This window comes from Acanthopagrus latus, chromosome 5, assembly GCF_904848185.1.
Source record: "Acanthopagrus latus isolate v.2019 chromosome 5, fAcaLat1.1, whole genome shotgun sequence".
In the NCBI taxonomy this organism is placed as follows: Eukaryota; Metazoa; Chordata; class Actinopteri; order Spariformes; family Sparidae; genus Acanthopagrus; species Acanthopagrus latus.
Genome location: NC_051043.1, coordinates 17,292,449 through 17,315,220, shown reverse-complemented (window position 1 = coordinate 17,315,220; position 22,772 = coordinate 17,292,449). Strand labels below are relative to the sequence as shown.

At 43.2% G+C, this 22,772-nt stretch overlaps 1 protein-coding gene across 5 annotated transcripts in view; it reads left to right on the top strand.

Moving 5' to 3' along the window:
* Window positions 1–22,764, top strand: part of znrf3 (zinc and ring finger 3) — a 130,617-nt gene extending 107,853 nt beyond the window's left edge. For 4 of the 5 annotated variants that reach the window (XM_037097380.1, XM_037097382.1, XM_037097383.1 and 1 more), the window contains 6 exons: window positions 11,174–11,248; window positions 13,755–13,886; window positions 15,315–15,425; window positions 16,612–16,779; window positions 18,879–18,981; window positions 19,115–22,764. In XM_037097380.1, the coding sequence (XP_036953275.1) occupies window positions 11,174–11,248; window positions 13,755–13,886; window positions 15,315–15,425; window positions 16,612–16,779; window positions 18,879–18,981; window positions 19,115–20,868 (2,343 nt within the window). In that variant the 3' untranslated portion in view covers window positions 20,869–22,764. The remainder of the gene's footprint in view (window positions 1–11,173; window positions 11,249–13,754; window positions 13,887–15,314; window positions 15,426–16,611; window positions 16,780–18,878; window positions 18,982–19,114) is intronic. The other variant, XM_037097381.1, reaches the window with a different exon arrangement.
* Window positions 22,765–22,772: the final 8 nt, after the last annotated feature.

Sequence of the window (22,772 nt, the reverse complement as noted above, 5' to 3'; positions counted from 1 at the left end):
AATATGCACGATATAAAGCGCAGAGTCAAAAAAGAGACTGACAGTAAAATATAAAAGATAAATCATATTGTATGATTCGGAAGAAGTCGGCTTCTGTGTAACGCACTCCTAAACTGCCCCATCACCCCGCCTGACCCCACCGTTCAAATCCAAGTGTTGGGAAAAGTCATCTGCATCCTCGAAAGTTGAAGAAAAACACTTAACATTCAACGTATCATCTGCTGGGAGACTTGCAGCAGGCAAGCATAAAAATCCAGCATTTCACTTGTCTTTACTTGCTTCCAACTTCGCCTTCCCTCCCTTCGCCTGACAGCTCTCATCTCATGAAAAATATGGTAATTCAGAATTTTCAATAGCAGGAAAAGTTTCCTCCACCCTCAGGTGTTCCTCTGAGAGCTGAGAAGCAAAAAAAAAAAAAAAAAAAAAAACCTGATGTCAAAACTTCAAATATGATTCTTCTTATCACGAGCTAGCTCCTACCTCGCTGATCAAAAATGAGACATGCTTGCGTTTGTGTGTTTCCTAACTTCAAACTTGAATGTTCGCTGAGAAAACATCAAGGACTTTTTGACTGGCAGTCGTCTAATCACTACAGATAATTGAATTAATATTATGCGTTCCTGCTTCAAACTTTTCCATCACTAATCCTTTCTAACCGTCACTTCCCGCCACTTTCTTCCAAACAGCTCCTGTTTAGACACTCGGGAGGAGAAGAAGCACTTAAAAAGTAGTATTCTCGTCCCTCGTCAGGAAGCGTGTTTATTTTCCTGTGAATCACAAAGGACCAGAGCCCAAAACCGGTAAGAAAACAACAAGGGAGGGACAGAGAGGAAAAGTGGAGGAAATTTAATTAGCGGTTGTCCATTCCTCCAGCCCCAGCGTTTGGTCTCGGCAGGGTAGAGCAGTGGGCAGCAGGAGGACCAAAGACTGAAAGGGTTCTTGATAAGCAGCGGTCTAAGACGGCGCACTTGCGTGTGTGTGTGTGTGCCCGACGCCACAAGGCATCTGACCGGGGAGAGAGACGCAGGAAAAAGGCTGCTCTGTGGTGCACAACAAGCAAGACAAACATGTATATTTAGAAAGAAAACTGTTTAAAATGCTCAGGATTTCACAAGAACTTTGAGCCTCATCCATCATTTAATCACATCTTCACTACACACAAAATTGTCCCGTTTGTGTTATTGCATATTATTGTCCCGCAGTTTATTTTAATCACCAAAATATATGTGCTGCGACGATAAAGACGGTTGAAAAGGACAGACAGATTCAATTCGGGGCTTGTTTAAAGTTCTAAAACAGTCTGTTAGTTCATAAAAACCACAGCATTTCCTCTGAAATCCTTCTCCGTGGCCACATGATGACAAGCATTTAGATGTTTCAGAACAATTTTCTCTTTGTTATGTAACCCGATGAAGAAAACATTGTGTTTTTGGTTTTTTTGGTTTTTTTGAAAAAAAAAAAAAAGATGTAGAGCTAAGGAGCAGGTGATTTTCTCTTTCATTACTGTGAGTAATAAGCCAAAGTAACACATGATTTATCTTACATTTCAAGATAATGAGATGTTTCAAACACAAGCTGTTTGACAAAGAAAGTTTCAGTAGTCTAATTTATAGAAACAAACAGCACTTGGCATCCATTTCCAATCTCTCTTTTTTTGCTTCCATGGCTCCCCTTAATAAGATACTGTTTGAAACATGAAACAGTAACAGAGCGGGGTTTTTAGGATTTGCTACGGGCTTCAAGAAATATTAAACATGTTTTGCCACCAAACAAAAATGGTCCCAATATTGTGTCAGGCTCACTGACAAGAAGGCAAATTCGGCATCAAGAAAAAAACCAACACACACCAAAATGGATGGATTTATTGTGATTAGATTGTCTAGTTTCTTAGGATTTAAGTGTCGATCTCATCCCATCAATTGGAATGTGACTGACATTGCAAAGTTTTGTTTTGGAAACATCATTCTGATGTGTTCATGTAGAGACCCACAGGGCTCAGCACCTGGGAGTCTGCGTTGTTGTGTGAGGAGCTGATGGTTGTTGAATTTTTGAATTCTTTCTTTCAGCAATATCCCCCGATGTTGCCCAACATAGATGCACAGAATAATGTTCATGTCAGTTTATGTTTAAGGCGACGAGTCTGACTGTACGCGCCATGAGTTTGCAAGACCTTTTTCTGCATGTTTACTGAAGTACCTAGTAAATATTAAGGTCAGGATTTGGTAAAGTACCGGAAGAAGATTAAAGTGAGACTGAATGAGATAACCTATATATGGGTCTTATGATGGGGGGGTACACTTCACTCTCTCACTCCCTCACTCGACTCTTTAATGGGGTCGGCTCTTTGCCAAGTTCCACTGGCAGGCCCCCTCAGAGGTGCCCCCTCACGCACGCACACACACACTTTAATAGCACAATTCACTTGTATAATTCTGGTTATGCAATGGGTGGGTGAATGGCCACCCCACATTGTGCGCTGAGGCAGAGACAGAAAGGGTGGTGGAGGTGGGGGGGGGCGGGGGGTGTGTGTTGCTGGTTGGGAAAGACGAGGCGAAGAAGAGGAAAAGAACAATCGTAGAAGGAGGCTGTTTTTCAGAGTTTTATCTTTTAAGAGACGCTGACTCAGAGAACTTCGCTGGATGATGGTAGAGGTAACACTGTAAGAAAACCTCGGGCTCCTTCTCTGATGCGTTGTTTTTGTCCCACATCTTTTCTCCAAAGCTGACATTACCACCTTTTTTGGCCTTGGAAGATGGCCTCTGAAAAACATCTCCCTCTGAAGGAAATAGACCTAGTTATGAGTATCTTGTCTTTTTCCTGTGTTTATTCCACAAATTTGGGGGTTTAAAACCAGCGGAAAGACGAGACTTCACCCATGGAAGCTGATTTTCCCTCAGGGATGGTGACATAGATATTCATTACACAGTGTGTGTGTGTGTGTGTGTGTGTGTGTGTGTGTGTGTGTGTGTGTGCAGGCTGGTCATGTGCATGATGTACAGTACAGAGGTAGGGTCGGGGATCAGTGTACCTGGGGCAGGCCTCGTCTTTGTCTCACCGTGAGGTCATTACATCCGCCCCAGATCTCTCTTTCTGTCTCTCTGTCTTCCTGGACTGGTCGATAGTTTACCCACAAACCCCTCTGTTTCACCATATTGAGTCACTGTGCCAACCCCCCCCCAACCTATAGCCCAATATGTGAACACACCACATACAGCAGAACTAGACTTGTATTCAGTGCCTGAGAAAAATAAACACGTCTTTCTAACTAAAGAAAGTCAAACATTATGGTTCTGACCAGAAATTCAATGCCAGTGAACAAAACTTGACACTTTTTTAAACATTTAAATATGGTATTGATATCTATACCCCGTCCTTTTGCTACTATGTAACAGAGACCATAACCATGTGTGTTTGTAGGCTTACGTCCATATGTGCTTCCGACCTCACAACTGGTTTTAACATTCACACCTGTGGCTTATGCTCCACGCAACCTTTTTTTTTTTTTTTTTTCCTAAACACATGTTACGAGGACAGCTGACAATGCCGTCCTTCTTGCCACTCCAGGACAACGACTTGTGTATTCATTCAGAGCTGCTCCACGTCTTTGGTTCAGTTGGTTGTAACACAGAACAAAGTAAATGATGACATGATCGCTACAGGCAGCGCAGCAGCATAATGAACTGGAGAAAAAGAACTGCATTTCTGTCATAACGCCGCCCGCTGTGTACATGCAGCTGGTATCAGAGGTCTAAATCTTGTCACTTTGAGATGCTCTCACTTTTTAGGCTATATTTGGCTCATTGTTTTCAGTTGAGGGCCCACACACTTCTACAATTTAGTTCTCAGCTGCTCTTACTGTAACCACCTCTGAAAGGAGACACGTTATGCTCATTTTTCAGGTTCATATTTTTAATTTTGGGTTTCTACTAGAACAGGTGTTCATGGTTTAATGCTCAAAAACACATCAGTTCTCTCTTACTGTCCATTGCTGCAGCACTGTATTCTCCCTCTGCCTGAAACACTCTGTTTTAGCTCCTGTTTCTTCAGTAGTAGCTAAAAAGCCACATGGTTGATGGGAGTAACACAACTTACCACTCCAAATGAAGGCTAGTAAGACAACTTCACAGTCCTTTTTAATAGTGATGGGTGATGACAGTGTATCCGTTGGTATGTTTTGATGTTTCTCTGCCCACTAGTGGTCAGAAATCACCTGCTGCAAAATAACTGCTACAACTTTAAACTTAAGACTATCACCTCATTGAACAATTCTATCTCTTAAACCGATCTCAGATCAGCACCCTCACTTGAAGACGTCGGACAAACACGTCCACCTTCGCTTCCTGACCCAACCTCTCATCTGCAGTTTGATATTAATGGCAGTCACTGAGCTTACTGAGAGCTTCAAGTGATTCTTTCCCCTGCGTGTTTATGTTAGGTAAACTGTCCGTTTATATGAAGTCGGCCCAGTGGAAAGGAGCTCGAGGAGGCTGGCTTGGCCCCCTGTCCTCTGCCGGTGTGACAAGTGGATTTTTATGTGCACCGTAAACATTTTTACACAGCTCGAGAAACGAGAAGCGTCAGATGTCCCGGGACACATAGCATGCTCTAGCCGAGAGCCTAACCGCATACAAATTAATATTAAACAGGAATATGGGAGAGTTCAAAGGTTTGGGAAGGTGAGCAATGGCCTGTTTAAAACTGCAAAGAACGCACAGCAACCAGAGAATGTTTGCATTTACTTTATTTACTTTACCTCTTTTTAATCTGAATTTCCAGAGTGAAACTCCCTCAAAATCTTGAACTGAGGGAAAGGGGAGTTATGAACACAAGTTATTGGCAGGATTAAACTCAACAGAGTGTAACAGAGTTCACATGGTGCCCTTGCGAGTGGTCCAAGGACAGTGTTTATGTCTCTGTGGTAGGGATGCGACTAACGACTACTTCCTTGATTGGTTCTAAACCAATTTTTGATCTATAAAATGTCAGAAATGTCATGAAAAATGTTGAGCACAGTTTCCAAAAGCCCAAGAGGACAAACTGAAATGCCCACAACCCAAAGATATTGAGTATACTGTCAAAGAGGAGTAAAGAAATCAGAACATATTCACATTAAGAAGCTGGAATCAGTGAATTTTGTCCATTTTTTCTTAATTGATTACTCAAACTAAATGATTGATGGTTAAAGGTGCACTTTGCAACTTTGGGAAATCCATTTTAATCCACAGCGAAAGAAATCTGTTGCCTGATTTTTCTTTCTTTAAGCCTCAACGAACCAGATCTTTGTTTTCCCAACAACAAATTGACCTGGAAGGACAACACTGTTTCATACTGTTTGACTTTGTTTAATATTTGGCGGACCCTGCCACCTTTATAGCTTCAGACAGTGTTCTGTGGACCATACTTCTTCTGATAAGAGCTTAGGGGCTACACATGAGCTACACTACAACAGGGCCCTTTTAAAACAGTTGGTGTATAATGTAATCATTGACAATTGATATAGATAAAAACACTCTAGTCTGTGGAAACAGGAGAGTCCATATTTGGCGTTGTGGTGACGCATCTCCATCAGGACCGGGATGTCAAACTCATTACTGATTACATGTCACGCAGCCAAATCGATTGTGTGTCTGCAAAGAGAATAAGATGCTATCACAGATTAGCGGGTGGCCGGCAAGGTGTTAACATCAAACAGCAGGCGACCGGGAAGATGCTGAGTAATGTGCCTCGTGAATGGGGGAAATGACTAAATCCTGTTGTGATGAAAATGTCAAGATAGTACAGATGACTTCATGTGTAGAAAGTACGGCATGTATAGGAGAATAAATGAGGAAGAGGCGCCTGGATATAGTTTTCACTTCCCTCTCCGGGGCTGCACGAGCATCCAATCAGATGATGCATAGCCACGTTGGGAAAAAAAAACGTGGATTTTATTTTGGTTGAATGTAAATAATGTCTTGGCTCACATGCCTTGCCCTGAGAGGGAGTGAGGAAGGAGGGGAGAGAAAAAAAAGAAGGGGGGGCGACCACATATAAGAAAATCCATGGGAGAAAAGTATGCCTTTATCTTTTAATAAACCGTAAAGCCAGGAGGCAACATGAAATTACAGCATAATAGCAGTGGAGAGTCTTCTGAAGACTTAATTGCCTTAATTATAGCAGTGCGGAGAGAGACAGAAAGGAAAGGAAAGCATGGAGAGGAGGAAAAGGGAACGGAGGGGAAGAAAGTAGAAAAGAAAGAGGGAGTGATGTGATGGAGCAACTAGTGCGGCCAGATGTTGCAGGTGTAATCCAGGTGTGTGGCTGCGCATCACAGCCGTCTGCTTTTCACATGCACATCTCTACATGTGCGCCTGTATTGACACACGCGTCGCTCGGCAGCTGCATGTGCTTTTGGCTTGTATATGACAGTCATCGGCCCATGTGAATGATGAAGTGAGCGCTACGCTGAGAAAAATATCTCTTTCCACACGAGTGCAAATTTCTCTCCCTCAGATCTTACAAGCTGGCAGGCTTACTTACGGATGCTAAACATAGCTTTCATTTTCCTCTGTGTCTAGACTGGGTTCTCAGTACTTTCTGCTGCGGTTGTTGCTCAGTCGGGGAAGATTGTACCCTAATTCTCATGCCTCCGAGCCAGCGGGAAGTTTGTTTAGCCGGCAGTGTTGTGAAGTACCTGTGAAACTTCCACCCCCAGGCGCAGGTTTAGAGTTTAGCTGATTTTTTTTTTTTTCTTTTTTTTGTTGTTGTTGAGCATGGATGACTGATCAAGCACTCGTGTGGGAGCAGAGATCATGTTTCAGCTTTGAGAAAAATATTAGTAGGGCAGCTTTTTGGCAGCTTTCATGGGGAGACAGTTCTTGATTACTTCTTCCTGTCTGTCTCTGACTTTTATTTTGTCTTACTTTTGATCACTCTTGAGTCATTGTTAGAGGAATGTTATAAACTGCTCCTTTGCGCTCTAATGGCTGAAAAAGCAACAGTGACAATTGTGACAGTAAGTTAATCTGAGTTTTGATCATGGATGATGAATGGAGCACAACCGATGTCTTGAACAGGTGATCGTGTCTCAGGTGTGAGGATAAATGTTTTTTTGAATTTCATGTTCTTGATCACCGGCCTTCTTCTGTGGAGGGATTAATTTGAATTCCTCTTAAGTGAAAATACAGAAGTATTATCAGCTATCGGGGCTGCTGAAACTCAGGAGGTAGAGCCGGTCATCTGGCAATTGGAAGCAATTGTCGCTGGTTTGAATCCCTGGCTCCCCCAGCGGCATGTCCAAGTGTCCTTGAGCAAGACACTGAACCCCAAATTGCTGCAGATGAGCAGCTGGCACCTTGTGTGGCAGCCTCCACCATCAGTATGTCAATGTGTGTGTGGATGTTTTTCCTGAACGGTCCAATATATAAGAATTTTATTTGAAAGAATTAACAAAAATTGTCAATAGAATGTGAAGGATTAAACGTTTTGATGTTATGACATCCTTATAGCAGCAGGTCCAACAGGTGCTGGTGGTGTAAACACCAACACTCACGCGCTAGATGCACAGCTAATAAAGCTAACTAGCTTATGACAGCATCAGTTACCGGTCGCTCTCGTGACATGCTGCTGCTTGTTTGTTTTGAGTGTGAATTGACAGCTGGACAATTCTCACATATTCTACCATCCAATCTGTAAAGTAACCGGTAACTACAGCTGTCAGGGACATTCAGTGGAGTAAAGAGAAGGAAGTAAATGTAAATACTCAAATGTGAAACCTCGAAACAGTGCAGTTAAAAGTACAGTCCTTGAGTAAATGTACCTTGTCCTATCCTTGTATGTTGATAGTTTAAAAATGCAAATCTTATCATCTGCTACTGGTCAAACTCTGGCTGAAAAAGGATGATTGAATTTCTCCGAGCTGACACATTGTCGCTGCTTTTTGCCGCCGCGAGTGAGAAGATCAGAATGTGTAAAACGACTTCAGCCCAACGAGCAGACGCTCTCGAATCTTCAAATCTTCAAATCTCAGTGAAATGGCTTTTCGTTCCCGGCGTGTGGTTGCTCATCCTTTTTTTTTTGTGAAAAGTTTGCAGCGGAGGACCGACTCAAATAGCTCGCACCATATCTCCTTACACAGGAGCTCTGCCACTTGAAATCCTAGAGCCAGTTTAAGTCGGTGAAGTAAACAGTGTTTCCTCACTGAGGAGTTTGGTTTTTAGCCACATGACAAAGTCCTAAGAAGGGAAGAAAAATTAAAGTACAACAGCCACAAAGCACAAAGTAGTTATCCCTCTTTTGGTGTCAGAGGTTGTATTTTTTTATTTATTTATTTATTTAAATTTTTTTTTTTTTTACAATGTTGGGAAGGAGATGTGTCACGTTTGCGTTTCTTTTTTTTTTTTAAGAGAGCCAGTTTGCCTGTGGGTGCATTTTTGTTGTCGTCAGGCAAGTCCCTGCACTGCAGCGCAGGCCTGCCCGACTGGAGATTCTTTAGGAGGGAGATCTCTTTCTTCTCAAAGCGTCTTACCAAGAGCTATTAATTATTAACTGGGAGCGCTAACATCAAAGGAGCAGACTTGTGCTGAATTAAATGGGGGCTGGAGCCTGGCAGTGTGGAGCTGAGAGAAAAACTGGGTGAGAGGGAAAAGCCGAGTGAGATTTTTGCCCCGCTCGCTTTTGAACTTTTCCGATTACAGGGAAAAAGAAAAAAAAAAAGTGAAAAGAAGGGAGAAAAGAGCGCTGTTAGTTTATGTAAAGAAAGCGAGGACGAAAGGGAGAGTTGAAAGATGCGAGGGCTCGCTTTTTAAAAGCGCGCCGTTGTTTTAGTGTTTAGTGTTTGATGAGGCTTTTTTTCGAAACACTGCCGGGGAAAGATCAAATCGGTTTGCAGTGTTAATTAGTCTTTAATGAGCTATGAAAGCCAGATTTATAAACATCTTATCTGTTGATTTGGGGGAAATCTAATGGAGACGTAGCTCAAACAAGCATGTTTACATTTTCCTGTTGCTGCTTCAGGCTCACAGTTGAATTTACAGAACTCTTGTATTAAAGGTCTTTTGTGACTTCGGTTCTGTTCGCCTCCTGACGAGACTTGTCCATGCAGCAGTAGTCCTACCTGCGGTGAAGGAGATCCGGGCTTGTCCCACTTAAGCTCTAAAAAATCTAATCTGTTCCGTATTTAGTCTCATTATTGACTCTGTTATCAAAAGTTATTGATTCTGGAGAATACAAATACCTCTGGTTTCTCTAGAGAGGTAGGCTGCTTTATTTGATTAATCGAATCTCGGAGCAGCCAAACAGACGGCTCTGACGTAGAGGAAATGGTGGTTACATGTTTGAAAGATAAGTACTTGATGACAGTAAATACGTGTCTTTTTTTTTTTTTAAGTACACATATCATAGACATTCCCTGTTTGATGTCATTGTAAATAGGACTGATGGTGAGTTGGAACAAGACCAGAAAACTCTGAGCTCACAGGAATGTTTGTCATCGTTTTTGACTCAAACATCAATGTGGAGAAATGAGCAGAAGATTGATAAATAATTTAAAATAATCCAGCTCCCGGCCATTTAAAAAAAAAAAAAAAAAAATCAACAAAGGCAGCTCCTGACGAGGTTAGCATAGATGCTGCTATGTTATCTGTTATGATAGAGCTGGGGATGATACTTCATGTAAGGAGAGCAGAGAACGGCACCCAAGGCTTTTCTTGATTTAAAAATTGCGAGTTGGTCTGAGGAAAAGTTGTTGATTTACCAACTGGCTCCTGTGGCAGCGCTCAGCTACTATGTCTGATAGACGGCAGGTGATTGGACGAACCATTTTTTTTTGATAGGGCCTGACCCCTTTCAGACAGTTTTTAAGTTTCCAGATGGCTCTGTGCCACAAACCTTTGGACTCTCTGAACACTTACGGGGGTAACTTTTGGATGAACATTGCTCATCCCTGTGGCAAAGTTTCTCTGACTTTATCTGAATCTGTACCGAGGAGCCGGCTGCTAATTGTGGACCTCACTGGGACTTTGGCAGTTCTTTTTTATATCCTGTAGAGTATCATATTCTTAACGTGGGTGCAGCGGTGATGTGGTCAAATAAATTAAAAAAGAAAAAAAAAATTTAAAACGCCTCTTCTGTAAGCAAAAGATGATGCACAAACTTGTTGAGTGTTATCTCGCAAATCAACATGATGTGTTGTGAGAAGAGCAATCGTGCCCTCCACCCACACATACCACTCCCCCCCCCCCCCCCCCCCACCCATCGCCTCCTTCTCTCTCTGTGGCCTCTGCAAGTGGTGCCCGCTGACTGGAGCAGCGACACTCTCCAGCCTCTCTGCAGCAGAGTCACAGCACTGTACATTGTCACTTTGATCTTCACCCCCCTCCCCTTCTCACTCTTCCCTCCAGTTATGAGGAGCGCTGGCAAGAACCCAAGGGCACTTGATAATACCAGGATATGATCCCAGCCGCGCTATTTTAGATCATGTAGTGCAAGACATCAAAACGTTGTCTAAATAGGGCACCGTCGAATCAAGCAGGGTGGGAACGGGTTGTAGGGGAAAGTAGGAGCTAAGATAAAGGAACTTTTTTTTTTTTTTTTTGTTCTTTTTTGGTTTCCGACGATGGGAAGCCAATTTGGATTCTGCGAGGAGGTTCTGCAGATCCAAGCATTTCCTTTATCTTTTGCCTTTAGCGGAAGTCTTCAAAAGACCTCTGTGCTGTGACTTTCCCTGCTCTCAGATGAAAGGAGCTCACATTTTCAGCAGTCAGAAAATCCGTGATAACTTTATTCAACTTCTCCCGAGCGCGCATGGGCGGAATTTGAAAATTCAGCCCCATGTCATGAGGTGCATCACATGGCACTGCTGTGCATGCATTCATCCTCAACAGAGGGTTAGATATTAAGCTATACTATTAGCCTAATGTGGTGCAGATTGCCTAGAGGAATGGAGACATGAACCACATGTGCATCCTTGCAAATGTTATCAGAGGCTTGTTCACCTCTCGCCAATTGGTTTTCTGTCTCTTTTCCTTCTCGTTCACTCGTTCCAGATGATCTGCTCAGGTCACGCTCAGGCAGAGAACACCCTCTAGTGGCCTGAATTTGAATGTGAAAACTTCACCTGAAGCCGAATGTGACCATACATTTCTGTCCGCCGTTGTTGAGCACGTCTAATGAAAACTCCTATCTGTGTTGGCAGGCGAAGAGAGCTGTGCAGCGGGGAGCCACGGCCGTCATCTTTGATGTGTCAGAGAATCCGGATGCCATCGACCAGGTTTGTGCACACCTGAAAAAATCGCCCAGGCATTCACACACACACACACACACACACACACACACACACACACACACACACACACAGTCCTGTTTCAACGACACATAAACTGTCTTTGAGAGACACTCTGCTTTTAAAGAAAGCTCAGCAGCACACCCTGCCCTTCAGACAGTGTGTGTGTGCATGTGTTGCGTGCGTGCGTGCATGTGTGTGTGTCTGTGTGCTGTTTGTACAAACAATGATCTTTCTATCTTTAGTACTGTTCAAAGGCATGTGGATCAGCTCTGCTCATTCAACCATTTTGGGCCTTTGAGCCTCTCCAAACTCGTGCTCTGGAGGAGTGCACTGCTCTCCGAGAGGACTGAAAATGGATATCCAGGTTCGGCTTTCGCTAGACCATGACCAAACTCTGTTGAGCTCATAATTGAACAGGTAGCGCACATTACCTCATCCCTTGAGACTACGGCTCGGTCTTTGAGTGCACGCACACACAGGCTACAGTAAGAACAAAGTGCATTTCTGGTCTCACACGCCCAGACACTCACATTCTTCTTTCTTGCTCCCGTGTCTTTGCCGTTAAGAGGTTTAATACACGAGTTGCTCGTCTGAGCTTCTTTGTCGCAAGAATTCTCCTGTGGTATTCATCCTCGCCACACCAGGCCTGGACTTGCAGGTTTTTCTTTTTCTTTTTTTTTTTTCTTTCTCAAACCCCCCTCCTTCCCTCCCTCCCTCCTTGCCTCCTCTTCTCTGCCGCTGGGTCGTAAAGCGCGTAGCTGAAAGATAAAAGGGATTGCGCGGAGACCACATGAAAGGCATCGCTGGGCGGCTGTGTTAAATTCCCCCGAGAGGCTTTTCCAGTCAGAGCGGCCCGATCAGCACAGACAGGACCCACAAGGCCGAGGGGCAGGGAGGAGGAGCTCTGAGAGAATTAAAGTCCCGGGGCTGAAATTAAGGAGAAAGGCTTTATGAAAGTTAATGTACTTGACCTTCTTTTTATCTGCGTTTATATACTGTATGTGAGGCCAAGTGCTGCTTGTGACTAAAAACACTTTGGATGTTTTTGTTTGGGGAAAAAAAAAGTTGTGATTTGAACTTTGTTTAAACAGTTTTAACAAGTTTTGTTAAGGGACTTATAGTTCTTCGTCTTGATGGCGTATTGTTTGTCAAAGGCAAAGCTAGAATCTTGGAGGGGAGTCGTTTCTCAGAGTTGGGAGCAATGCACCAGAATCGAGGGAGAAGATCAAAAGTCTCCAAGTCTATACTTTGAAACTAGAACGTACAGTTTTTCTCTGGGGAACATGACGATAGCAGAAGAAATAGAAATGCGAATATCCTCGGTATTTCCCTTGGGCTTTTCAAATTACAGATTCCGACCAGCGGACGAGGAGGAGTAAAGGAGTATGTCAACTGACTCGAAAGCCAGAGCATATTATTCATTCACTATTTCCCCCCACTGCTCCCTCTGGCAGACGGCAGCCACAGTTTCCATGTCTTGGGTCATTTTCTCTTTCATTCATGCCTTTCATGGTCAGACAGTTCACATGCATCAGGGCAAAGCTCCCAAACTTTTCACCCTATCGTCCGCTAACTTTGTCTACCTGTGACAACCAATCATACAATGGTTTTGGCAATGCAAGCAGGTTAACCATCAGGTGACACAGTCCACTGTACTGCGTTTTAATAAAAGTCTTCGTGTTTTACAAGCACCATTGCTTTTTGGATAAACGTGTTCAGCCCTTGATACCCTGATGACTGACGGCAGTTGACTGATATTACCAGCTGATATTAGCTGATATCACAGATGTTTCAGCATTGGTGCAAATGTTCTCTGTTATGAGACCTCCTCTTTTTTCCATAACATGATGCAAAAAGGGGGTTTTGGGTCATCTATAATTATTCGAAGTGAAGTGAAGCATTTAAGTGTTGATGGTAAATTAAATGTCCAAATACAACATTTAGCCTCACTGAATGAGCAGAAACGACGTCCTGAGCAGAGAGTGAAGTCTGTGATAATGTTCTAACTGAACTCAGACCAGAACCTGCCTCATATACTCTATTACTATTACTATTATTCTAGTAGTCTATACTAGTTCTATTTGGGGGAGTCACAAGAGACGCATTTAAAGGTGTGAGGTGGCAGTTTGCAACCAACTAAACACCCCTCATGTCATGCTGCCCTATGATGGCGGCTAAAGCTACTGTTGAAACCTGGAAACTATCCAGGTTTCAGGTAATGAAAACATCATAATGATTATTGTATCCCATTTCAGCTGGACCGTTTGAACTAGTCAAAACACTGATTCCTACATTTCCCATTATGCCACAGAAGACCTGATCCAACTGTTTTCATAGGCCAACTCCTCATCAAGCGTGAACAGAATGTGTATATTCGGTAGAGAGACCCTCCGACTAAAGGAGATTCTTGATTAGCCAAATAAATGTAATTTGGTTACGTATGAGTCCCTCTGAGTTTAATGTCTCCTCCTCTCTGCTCTCCTCTCCTCAGCTCAACCAGGTCGCAGAGGATCCTCTGAAGCGGCCGGTGGTTTACGTGAAGGGAAATGACGCTGTTAAGTTGATGAACATCGTCAACAAGCAGAAAGTCGCTCGTGCTCGGATACAACACAGACCACCGAGGGTAAGCGGTCATGCTACAACCCCAAACCACTCAGTACAGATGACATGTGTGTGTGACACTAATCTAAGGCACATGTGAGGAAAATGAAGAAGAGGTGAACATGTTTCTGAGGCCCAAGCACCAAACAGCGTAGAGACTTTTTTTTTTTTTTTTAGATGTGAAGACAAGCAAAAATTCCATCTGTGAAATCTGACCCTTTTCCCTTTCTTCTCTGATCTCCGCTGCCCCGAGGCCGAGGACTTTTTCGCAGCACTCTGGGAGATTAATATCAGCCATTCAAAGAGCTGTTTGTTTGCTTGAAATATTTGATAAGAGACCAGCACACTTTGAGGTCAAATGACTTGACATAATGAAAGCCCGAGAGAAAGGACTGTCCTATTAGAGGCATTTTTCTGATGAAAAACAAAACAATCTGTTCATTCTCAGTGAGTTTAAGCAGCTGTCTGTGGACTGAATTCATCAACAGAGTCTCTCATGTTCTACTTTTTACTCTGTAAAAAGCAAAAAGATGTAAAATCTGGTCTTTATCTTGTCTTGAGCTCTGCAGTGGGGCTGAAATTTATGAAACGCTAAAAGTCCTCTTACCTCAGTGTCAGGTGTCTTATGCTGCATTCCAGGCGACTTGTAACTCTAAACTAACTAAATTACTGACGTCCTACCAGTAACAGGACAATGGAACACCACCCCAAGTCGGAATTTGTAAGCTTGGGGGAAATCTATCTACTCTGACCTAATTAGGGGGCAGTTGCATGATGTCATACAACAATGGCAGCACCCATGTGAGGGGAAATATTTAGATGTGTTTCCAGGTATGAGTGCAGTGAAAAAAACATATAACAGCAGATGACCTCTGACCCAGTGTTAGTATCATTTCTTTTTTCGTAATGGCGCCCTCTGGGTATCGAGATCTAATGAATGTGAAAACCAACCTGGTTTACCCCCGACTTGTTTCATTCGATCAACAGTCCAAAACTCGACCCAAAGCATCAGTATCTGATGGCCTGAGAAGGAGGCTCTACAATCAACTTTCTCACAAATTGCACTTTTAATCAAGTCATCGTTTCAGAATGGTTGATTCATTTGTGTGAGTGATGTACCGTAGCACTTGGGTGAACAGCTGAAGGAGAAGATGATGATTCTGATATGGAGATAAACTGATTTCTGATGTATTTACGGTAGAAAACTCCATATGATTATGTGCAAAGGTCCCATTTTCCTTGTTGAATGGGTCACACCGCTGAGTGCTCTGCTTTGCTGAGAAGCTAACAAAGCTCTAATCAAATATCCTCGAGTGTGGGTGACTGGAAATGAAAAATGCAACTGTGTTCAGGCCACGTAACCCTTTTAGTAACCCCTGTACCGCAAGCAGCTGCATGTGAAGATTATCTGACAAATTTGTTGTTCTCTGTTGCTCCCCTTTTTCCATAGCAGCCCACGGAGTACTTCGACATGGGCATCTTCCTGGCTTTCTTCGTGGTCGTGTCGCTGGTTTGCCTCATTCTGCTTATCAAGATCAAACTCAAGCAGAGGAGAAGCCAGGTCAGTGTCCTGAAAACACACTCCTTACCACTAGAACAGAAATGCGGATGACCCAACAACTTGCAAATGGAAACTTGTATATTCGCAGTTTGGGTCTGCTGTTGATTGATTCCTCGCATGTGTTGACAAACGGCTCTCAGAGGAGGCTGACGTCAGGCGCATCAATCAGGATAAGCATTTAATTAACACTGATGAGAGGGTGGCTGCACGGAAATGTCACAACAGAGCAAAAAACCTGTAGCAGCACCCGTTAAGACAGGTGTAATGCTGCCAACATGAGCGTGTGTGTGTGTGTGTGTGTGTGTGTCACAGCAACGGATGATTTGGTCGTGACTTCCTTTGGTGGTTAATTAACAGCTTGCACTGGGGGCAGCTTTGTCATACGTAGCAACTTCTTCCTTCCCGAAATGTGAAAAATTAATGAGCTTCTTATGGAGTAAACATTGTTTATACAGTGGTGACGTTTTCTTTCCAATTTAACTGTAAAGAGTGGAAAATAATTTGAGAATACTTCTGGGTGCAGTGAAGGGTTCGCCCTCTCGAGACTAATTACAAAGTATAAAGTACAGATTTTTTAAGTCCTCACGTTTCATGTTTGTCAGCCCTGTGATGAGATTGACTCACAATCCAAAGTTGCTTTTTTTCTGACCAGGACGTCCTTATAAAGTCTACAGTTATCTAGCTGTGAGGCAACCGAAGGGACAGTAACCAGCAATTCAAAATGTCTGCTACATGTGTGAAGCATTAAGTGTAATTTGAAGAAGCGGTTCTGGATGTGATAACTCATCAGTCACCATTTTTTAATGAGTAACATTTTTAAGGCAACACGGAGAAAATTAGAGATGAAAAGAAAGCAGAGGGTTGGAGCCAGAGAGAGCTGCTAATGCTTCAGTCAAACATTGCAAAATGATGCACTGTGTCAATCTCACGTCATGACAACAACCAGCCCTGCCGCATTGTGTGTCAGTGTTGGCGAGGGTCAGCTTCTTTGCACCGTGCTCCTCTTTGCTGATGTTAGACTTTTAACAGGATGTTAGCTGAAAAACACGATCACTGAGTTGTTTCCTCATTTGAAGACCTTAATTTGGATCTCGTTCAAAAGCCTCTTGAATCGAAAGTTGGTCTAAAGTGGCTCCTTAAACATGCAGCTCTTGCTGACCTGATCCCACCTCTCTCCCTGACACAGAGCTCCATGAACAGGATGGCCATTCAAGCCTTGGAAAAGATGGAGACGAGAAAGTTCAAGGCCAAAGGAAAGGGCCAGCGCGAGAGCAGCTGTGGAGCCTCTGATTCGCTGAGCAGCAGCTCCACCTCCGACTGCGCCATCTGTCTGGAGAAGTACATCGACGGGGAGGTGAGAAAAGAATGTCAGATTTAAAGTCATCTGCTTTGCGTTATCCATTTGCTCTCAACAGTGACTGCATAGGTAGATATTTGTTATTTGGTCTTTTTTTCTGTTCATTTGTACTGCGTCAATATTTACTTTTATTTTGAAATCAGCTTTAAAGTCTGTCAAAAGAGAATGTGCCTGACTTTTAAAAGCCAAGAGAGTAAAACAAATCATTTATTGTAGTGAGTAAACTGTGTCCTCCTGGTGCAGGAAGCACACATTTTGATGTGTGGAGACCTAAAATCCAATCACAGTTCAATCAAAAATCCAATCAAATCCAATCAAAAACAAGGATTATAAAAACATATTGAATCAAAAGGTCATGATACAAATGCACAACCAGGGGAGCATTTTCAGACACAAAACCGACAATTATGCACCGAATGTTTTTTTTTATCCAAAGTGCTTTATAGTGCTGTGCGTGCAAAATTAGACCATGTAGGAGCTGGACCTCTCAGCTCTGGCAGTGTTTGTGTGGTCATCTACCCACTGTGCTTGTTTTCTTTTCATTACATATGCTGTAGACATGAAACATAATGCAGTCATGTGGACAATAGAATGGAAGTTCCCCTGATGTGTTTGGGGACCGCAGTCCTGCGATCTCTCGGTGACGTTCTTTCCGGCGCCTTTTTAGATGTTTAGTTCGGTCTTTCAGAGCACCTGGAGAGATAACGGTACCCAGAGTGCATTGGATTGTGATTATGCTTCCTGTTTTCCCAGTGTGGCCTTCTTTAATCCTTAAAGGAGTCATTGTCATATGTATCCTAATCTTGGCACTTTGAGGGTTTACTGTAACAGCATTGCTCATCCTCAGCACGGACGCCGGAGGAACAAACCCCGGTGCCCACAGGGACATAGCTGGTCTATGTGTGTGCGTTTTTTGTGGTTATGTGTCTCTTCTGTAAGGAGGAGAAGAAAACACAACAAAGCATGGCGCCACGATTGCACAGAGGAAGTGGCGATATAAAAGGCTGAATGGCATCAAAGCAGTTTTTGAGCAGTGAACCGAGCAACAAAAGCTTGGGTGGAAAAGAGCCCAAAGATGAGTCACATTAAGCCATAGAGTTAAAAGTATTTACGGCAGTGAAAGACCTCTCGCTGCAGTGGAATATAATAATTCATATTCACAGTCCCCTCCTGCTTTTGTGTCTTGGAATTCCTTCATGCCAGTTCTCCGTCTGAATACAAAGTGTCGCATTCTTTTCATATCAATCCTCGAGTGTGAGCGTCTTGTTTGTTTTGTTCCAGAAAGTGGTGACATTGAGCTTCAGAGTTGTATTTGTGCTGTGGTGTGGCATCTCATTATGGCTGCATGAATTATACTTGGCACCTCAGTATTAAAAACTTGATGAGACTCAGCCACCTCAACCAAATGACAGTTCTGTCCATCTCTGCTGCCACCCTCTGGACATTCAGATCCTCCTGAACAAACATCCCCCTTCATTGCAGTTTGTCATGTACATGATTTAATCTCATAATTTGTAGCTTTGGGAGATTTCTTTTATTGCCTTGAAAACATACTTTGATAAATGACATTGGACCTAAGTTTACCCATTCCGCTGATTTCCACTGATTTACCTACATAACATAACTCCCGCTGTAATTGATGTCTACAGTAGTTAGTGCCTGAATTGATGGTGCATGCCATTAAAAAAAATAACCAAACCATTTAACAAAGATACTGCAGGATTACTGCATTTGGTGTTTCAACGAAATCAACAGACTCTACCTATTCATATTAAATCTTTAGAAGTGCTTTGAGATGTTTCCTGACAGGATCAGATATCTTTAAATTCACAAAAGCAAAGCACACGTTTTTCAATCAGCATCTCTGTTGAAAAGAATGATTTGCAATATTAATTTAATGAGTGAAAATTAGATGTTTTTGGTCCATCTCCTGTATGGAGATGTTGTGTACCTTTAAACATTCTAATTTTTGTCAATGTAATTTGAGAACAAGGCTTGGTGGTTGTATCTTTTCTATTTCAGGTTTACACTCTGTAGATCACAGCGCAGGTCAGCTCTGACTTCTTATGAATCTTGTTGTGTTGTTCTCTCTACAGGAGCTGCGGGTTATCCCCTGTGCTCACAGATTTCATAAGAAATGTGTCGACCCCTGGCTGCTCCAGCATCATACCTGTCCCCACTGTAGACACAACATCATCGGTGAGTTGGTGCACAACCTCTGACTGATTTTGCTTTGATGTTTAGATAAATAAAATTTTTTAAAAAAACAACTGAAATAGAAAAGTTCCTTAAAATTTAACACTCAGAGTTTTTTGTGTGTTTTATTTCATAGAGCAAAAAAAGGGAAATCCAGGACCCTCGTGCATGGATCCTGGCAACCCAGTCCACGGCCGGCAGCGGGTGGTGTTGCCAGTTCATTATCCTGGCAGGGTGCACCGGGCTGGCCAGGTGACTGCCTACCCAACCAGAACCAGCATGGACCCCCACGGCAACCCCATCACAGTGCTCACTGTGGACCAGCACCCAGATCCCCAAGGTCTTTACCCACCCCAGTCAACATCTGCCTTTCTCCGGAGCTACCACCCCACCCTCCACCTGGACCATTCACTCAACCCTCACCACTGTGGACTAGATCACCGTGGACCACCCGCCTACCCAGCACAGCCGCATCATGCTGCTTTTAAACGACCCAAGTTTCATGGTCGTAACTTTTCCCGAGCAGCCTGCTTCTCGCAGTATGAGACTATGTACCAACACTATTATTTTCAGGGGTTGACTTTCCCTCAACAACCTGAGGGTGGCCAAGGGCCTGCTATGGCAGGGCAGCTTGGTGGAGGAGGGGCCCACAAGGGCCACCACAGCAGGGCCTTTCAGCAGGGGCTTCTATACCCCACAGTGGTACACATGGCACCTGCTTCTTCTTCGAGGATAGGTGATACTGGCAGCACTTCTGGCCTGAGCTGTTACCATGGCCACCGCTCAGTGTGTAGTGGTTACCTTGCTGACTGCCCCGGCAGTGACAGCAGCAGCAGTAGCTCAGGCCAGTGCCACTGTTCCTCCAGCGACTCCATGTTGGACTGTACTGAGGTCAGCAACCAGGGTGTGTACGGTAGCTGCTCCACCTTCCGCAGCTCGCTGAGCAGTGACTATGATCCTTACGTCTACCGGAGTAAGAGTCCGTGTAGGGGATCCACAGGGGAAGCAGGGGCTGCGTCTTGCACCACAGTTCCTGCTGAGGACTTAACATCCTCTGCTCCCTTGGGACATGACTGCCTCCAACTCCCTCCTGGAGCTTCGGGATATAATTCGGGGGACCACCTCTCCAACTGCAGTTTGGAGCCCAACTACAGCAGTCGCTCATCACTGGAACCCAGGGAGAACAGCAACACTAGCACTACCTCAGCCGGGGCTCCAGAGGCTCCCGGAGCAGACAGGGGGAAAGGGGCGCAGGAAGAGTCGGGGGAGCTTGGAGCAGCAGCCTGTAGCTGCTGCTTTGAGGTGCTTCCTCCCAATGTGGAATGCAAAGGGCAGGACTTGGACCAAGCTGGGCCTCTGGCCACAGGACGCTTCCACCGGGGGATGGACTTCCAGAGTTCAACCTCCAAGAACTACTTTGCCCCTGAGCACATGTGCCCTTCTTCAGAGCAGGTGAGCTATGAGGGGCTGCCCTGCTGCTTCTACAAAGAGATGAAGGTCCATAGGGCCACAGCAGGGTGTTACACCGAGGACTACGCTGTTAATGTGCAGTATGCGCATGCAGACTCAGAGGCCTGCTCTGGACAGGGCTGCTGCGAACTCAATCAGAGAATACCCATAATTCCTGAGGACACAGATTGTGAAATGGGCACAGGGGCAGAGACCCAGAGCAGTTTATTGCCCATTAGTGTGACAGTGGAGGCAGAGATGCGGACAGGGGAGCGACATGAGCCCAGAGAGGGGTACTTCACCTCAGGACAGTTTAGAGGTCAGCCATACCCTCAGGAGGAAGAGACCAGGGCTTTGTTCCACCCTCAGCTCTCTGCAAGCCCCACTGCACTGGGAAGCAGTACTTCAACAAATGAGGGAGGTCTGGGTTTACGAACTTGAGCCCAGAAAGAAGGGATTCAGTTAAAAGTATATGTTTGGTACCGTATCAGTCAGTCAGTCATTGAAACCCTCAGCTGCCTTGTTCTAACCTTGCTCTCTGAGCGCTGAATGTTATCATCTTAGATTGTGTGGATTTCTACTGAAATGGCCCGTCATCTCTAGATATACAGAGTATCAAGTTCATTCCTGTGGCGACAAACATCTCGGCACCAAACTATGTTACCATAGTGCTGAGACAAAAAGTGATACTACAAATATGGATATAGGTTATAAACTGAAGCTAGAGGTGGGTTGGTGTTGGCATCCGACTGTCTGGGTTATGCCCCTTCAGCACTACGTAATCTGGGCCAATTTCTTGTGAGATCTTTTCAGATTTTGTGAAGAGCAAAATATCTGAACCCCATCTTTTGTGCAAGTTCTAGGAAATCTGAGATGTTTTCTTCACAGATAAAGTACACTCTTAATTCATAAACATCCACATCTACATGTATGTGCGCACACAAACACTGACTGCCTATAAAGCTTCAACCGCCAACTCAAATAGGTTGTATGGACATAGCTATACCAAAACAGAAAGACATGATTGTTTGTTTGTTTTTAGTTGTTTTTTTTATTACTTTTTTCACGAGCAGGGAAATGGGTCTGTTTAAAGTGTCTGTGACCCACACATTTCTCTGAGGAGAAGAAGCTATCTATATATTACAGAAAAAAATGCATAGAAATGTGAATGCAAGGCTGACACTGGTCTCTATTCAATTTAATACAGAATTTGTTTTATGCATTGCATTTCTGTCCATTAGTGGCCTAACTGTATGAGATGTGCCAGAGCAACATGAAAGCCTTATGCTGGTAAGCTATTTGTAGCAATATCTAAAAAGACACTGCACCACTTTCAGTCGAACTCCAGACTAAAGTGACGGCGTCTTGGGGTCAGTAGATTTCTTCAAAAAAGTAGGGTGTAGCACTCTACCTCTTGTTTGGAAGCCCTTAAAAGTGTGTTTTGCTGTCACCCAATTTCCTCAATGAGGCATGCTCTAATAAATATCTATAAAAAGGTTCTAGCGTGTATTAAAAGGCCAAAGGAAAGTAGCTGGAAAAAGACTCATATTTCATAAGGGTTCCTTATTGTACTGTGACTTTTTTTTTTTTTTTTTAAACAATGCAGTTATACATACCACAGTGTATCCGTTTGAATCATATCGTGCCATGCATAATACATATTCGCGATATCAATGCTTGTCATTCATGCCTTTCTGTTTGTCCTGCAGACTGTTTTTTATACTGTTTCTATGAAATATACACATTCTCTACACAGAGGAAAACTTTCTGAAATAACCCTATTTATAAGTTAACCCAGTGCTGTAATCAAGTGAGAATCTAATCTTGCCTTTTGCATAGAGATATGTACCTACTGCAAATATAACATTTTGGGGTACTTGAGTCACTATTTAATTTTTTTTTGTTATCGTTTCTAGCACTTAAGAAGATTAAAGTGTACAAAAATTAATATTTTTTAATTTTTTAAGAATATAATTATTTTCTGTCATTACCATTACAAATGTTTTAAAAAAGGCTAGAAATCAATCTGTGTATATTTCTGTATCTGTATAGCAAACACATTTCATAAATGGAAATATGTTCTCTGAATATTTATTTACTAATATATTTATCTTTAAGCCATGTCTTATGTTCAGAGTGTATGAACGTTTGAGTTATTTGGTTGCTTTTTATTTTGAGAAAAATCACTAACATGAGACTTTGTATATACATGGTAATTGCACACAAGACGATTAAATCTTCTCTGACCAAAAAACTGATTTTAAAAACTTTAGTACCATACAGTTTTGTAATTAAAGTGTACAAAGATCTGTAAAATATACAGTTTTATTCAAGTAACTCATGTT